Genomic DNA, 3,941 nt, shown 5'->3' with positions numbered 1-3,941 from the left:
ACACTTTCAAATGCCAAGATTATTTTTTACAAGCACATGATAAATAATTTATATGTCGTTTCAATTATCATTGTACGAGTAAGCATGTGGAAAAAATCACTTAGACATAAAATATTGCATCTACTTGTAAATAGGTGCAAGGAGAAGAAGTGGAAAACCACTTGAAATTCTTGCATTTACATGTAAATTTATATCCTAATATCCAAGATATGGACATGTGAAAGGGTACATGTAAGCAATGTAGGATATAATGATTTAGAATGATATTAGTGTACAATATTTTCGTAATGAATAAAGTTGAAAGTCTCAATGCACGAATTTAGAGACAAAACCTGCTTAATAAATATATATTACAAATAAATTAAGAAAGAAAGGTAGAACCTTAATAAATGAATAAGGTTCTTTAATATGTTTGGCTGGAAAAGATTAACACCAAATGTTCTCATCGAAAAAGTAATCTTTTTTTAGATTAATGACAACAATCCTCTTATCTCATTGGTATTTAGTTGAAGTATTAATAATTTTAAAGGTTGAGATAGCTCAAGTCAAGAAAAGAGTACGAATATAAATTAAGAGTAAGTTTAAGATTGAATTGAAATAAATCTTCTATATTAGGATGGTCTTATCTTCTAGGGTTGTCAATTATCATGGCAAGAATCACTAATGCCAAATTCCCAAAACCACAGAGATAATGAAAAGCAATAGAAGTGTCCCATTTCCACCTGGAATGATTGATTGCCTGCAAAGTCATAACATTACTGTTAGAAGCCAATGACCAAAGCCTTTTCCTTGACAACACCAAAGCAATGGGAAATCAATAAATTTAGTAAAAGGGTTATTAATAAATTGGGAAATCAATTGGTCAAAGCCAAAATGCTGGATATGCAACACTTCTTTCTTCTGATAATCCTATACTGTAATATACTGTAGTCTGTGTTTTATGCAGGGTATGAATCACATCAGGCTAAAATTAAACGTGTTCTAGCTCAAGTTTATGCTATTTCTTATATTGACTTCATACTTATATGTATCCTAAAATGTTTATGTTGGAAGTCTTGTACCGATTTGTTAGAGATAAGATCAATTTAAAATATATAAGTGAGTGCAAACTTTATTTTATAAGTCGTGAAAAATTCCACATAAAGTTTACTTTTTAACGGGCAGGAAAACAGAACCTGCTATTTATGAGTGTCCAAACATATAGCTTGGCTTTCTGTGGAGTACTTAGTCTGTTATGTGAAACATTTAACAGTTTTAGATACCTGATTTTCTTCTTGGATTGTTGCATGTAAGCCATCACAGGAGGAATGATGCCAAACAGAAAGCAATTGGCATAGACCCCAGCAAAATCAAGTGCTGCAGAAAAAGTAGAGCGAAAAAATGAAGCTATCAGCACTGAGAAACCAAGGAGGGAGAGTGTTATAAGGACTTTAACTGGATCATAAGTTCTCTCATTTGATCTCATTTTAGGTCCTACAATATTCTCATTTCTTGAACCTTTGAACCAAACCTTCCCTGAATTACCAACACAAGACCCAGCTGAATAAAAGGCTAATCCAACTCTTCCATTAGTATTACTATGCTCATTGCAAACTTTGGCACTTCCTGATACCAACTCCAAAGTGTCAAGAAGCTGTTTGGGCAAGCTCACAGAATATCCTATCAAGCTAGTTGCCAAAGCAGAAAAGGCAAAACCTTGAACAGCTGATAAAGCAGATGGATTCACAGAAAGCAAAAGGGATATGGGGTCAGAAAAAGTGCTATTAGACCCAGCAAGCCCCAACACAATCAAATTCCATGACAAAACCATGACCAAAGGAACTGACCCACCAATTAGTATTGCTTTTCTAGCCTCATGTAGAGTGTTCCCAGCAACCTTGCACATAAAAGGAGTGATTACATGAAACCCTAATGTGAGAACAGCCACAGGTATAATAGGAAGTATTGAAGAAAGTCTCCATGAGGCTACAGCAACTGAGTTTACTATGTTAGCTCTTGCCAGAAATATTCCAACAGCAACAAGTCCAGTTATGGAGAAAAGCATGAGGAAGCACAAAAGCCGGTTTGCAACATCAATGGTGCTAAATGGGAAAAATGCAATCAATGTTCCAACAAGAAGAGGAAACATGGCATGAACAACCAAAACATTAACTTTTGAAAACCATGGAGATAAAATGGATCCAATACCAGCAACACAGGCCACCAGCAAGGAAAAAGATAAGCTTGAGTAAACCACAGCAACAAATGCACCAAAACCAGTACCCAAGGTGTTTGTTGAAAGGCTTGTGAAGCTCACCTCTTCAACCTTATGTTCCTCCATGAAATCAAAGCAGAGTTCAGCAACAATCATGATTGAGGAAATTACATAGACCCAGGAGGCAAGAATTATGATTGTTGAAGGAAATGGACCAGATTTAATGGTCAAAGCAGGCAAACCCAGCATTCCTGGACCGACAGCAGTGCCAATGATCAAACTAACAGCACCCCAGAAGCTCTTTCCATCAGAAATCTCATCCTTGTTGTTAACAATGTTTGCATCATTTTCAGGTATTGCTTTGCAGGGTGCAAAGTTTGTGGTGAGAGGAGGATTGGATCCATTGTTTATGAACAAAGGAGCTATAACGGTTCTGTAACTAGTTCTGAGATGGGTTCTAAGTCCAGCAAAATACACAGTGGCCTCGATTTTTGGACATGTCAAAGGTTTGTAGTTATATCTGAATAGTGTTTGGGAGAGTAGCATGTTGTTGGAATGAGTGAGGTGTTATTTGATTTTGCAGTACGAGAGATTGAACAAGAGTGTATGACTCTAGCACACAACTATGATGTTGAATAATGATTATATGTAGTCCTAAATGACTAAAACCTGGTTAACACAATGAACATTAAATAATTATAATCAGTAATCACATTTACTCTTATAATAATTTTGGCTTAAATATTTTTTTTTTGTCTCTTAAATTTATTGAAAATTATAATTAGTCTCTTGTTGAAAATTTAGATCAATTTAATCACTCATATTTAAAAATCAAGTGAATTTAGTCATTTTAATAAAATTTTGTTAAATTTTTTTAACGTTTTAATCGTATTTCTTAATTAACATTGAAGCGAAAATGAGTTAAACGATCTAAACAACTTAAATACAATCATAAAATGCATTTTAAACTCAAATAAACTTATAAAAATGTGGTTAAAAAATTAAAAAAATTACACACATTTCTAAAGTTTAAAGATTAAATTAATCTAAAATTTAAAAAAAAAACTATTTTTTTTAAATTTTTACCGAAAGTTAAAAGATTCCAAACATATTTAAACCAGATATATCTCACTCAATCATGTTTTCTTGGAGGTGATAGGGCTAAAAGCCCAAGAAGCACGATTTTATAACTTACTAGAAATCCATGTTTCTTTCTGTACCTCTATGAAGGTGATGGAATTGTCTAAAATGTCTATGTTTGGACTATGGATTTTGGAAATATGTTATGGATTAGGTAGTTTGAAATATATTTTTGAATTATATAATTTACAATATTCTTTTAGATTACGCAAAGTAAAAACTTATTTTAGATTATATAGTTTAAAATAGATTTTTGATTGTGTAGTTTTATAGTTCAAAAGATGTTTCCGATTACATAAATTAAAATACATTTTTTGATTTGAAAATTTAACTCATAATACATTTTTCGATTATATAATTCAAAATGTTTTAAACTCATGAATATAATTTGGATTTTTCCTACTTCTCCAAGAGGAAGAAGGTGCGGAGGTGGTAAAAAAAAAAACCCTCTTCTAGCACTTCCATGACAACTTTAACGAAAATATTTTGTTCGACAAAAATCTTTTTAACATAATCCATTAAATGAATCGCAGTCTATTAAATCGGAAGACCCACGTTAACTTTGTTAAAAAAAAAAAAAAACTTTATCAAAATATCACAATTCAAA

The 3,941-nt window shown here is 32.4% G+C and overlaps 1 protein-coding gene across 1 annotated transcript; it reads right to left on the bottom strand.

Moving 5' to 3' along the window:
• Nucleotides 1–370: 370 nt before the first annotated feature.
• LOC114181434 (tyrosine-specific transport protein) lies at nucleotides 371–2,832 on the bottom strand. The gene is made up of 2 exons (XM_028067886.1): nucleotides 1,263–2,832; nucleotides 371–739 (listed from the first exon to the last, which is right to left on the bottom strand). Exons 1-2 carry the CDS (start codon nucleotides 2,738–2,740, stop codon nucleotides 661–663), a joined length of 1,557 nt encoding a protein of 518 aa, XP_027923687.1. The 5' UTR covers nucleotides 2,741–2,832; the 3' UTR covers nucleotides 371–660.
• Nucleotides 2,833–3,941: the final 1,109 nt, after the last annotated feature.

Source organism: Vigna unguiculata, chromosome 4, assembly GCF_004118075.2.
Source record: "Vigna unguiculata cultivar IT97K-499-35 chromosome 4, ASM411807v1, whole genome shotgun sequence".
NCBI classification, from domain to species: Eukaryota; Viridiplantae; Streptophyta; class Magnoliopsida; order Fabales; family Fabaceae; genus Vigna; species Vigna unguiculata.
This window is presented reverse-complemented; position numbering and strand designations above follow the sequence as displayed.

Bases quoted from the DNA above. Each gene is read 5' to 3' on its own strand.
- LOC114181434 (XM_028067886.1), bottom strand. From the start codon at position 2,740: ATGCTACTCTCCCAAACACTATTCAGATATAACTACAAACCTTTGACA. The intron at 740-1,262 runs GTATCTAAAACT...ATGACTTTGCAG, and splicing joins CAATCCAAGAAGAAAATCAG to GCAATCAATCATTCCAGGTG.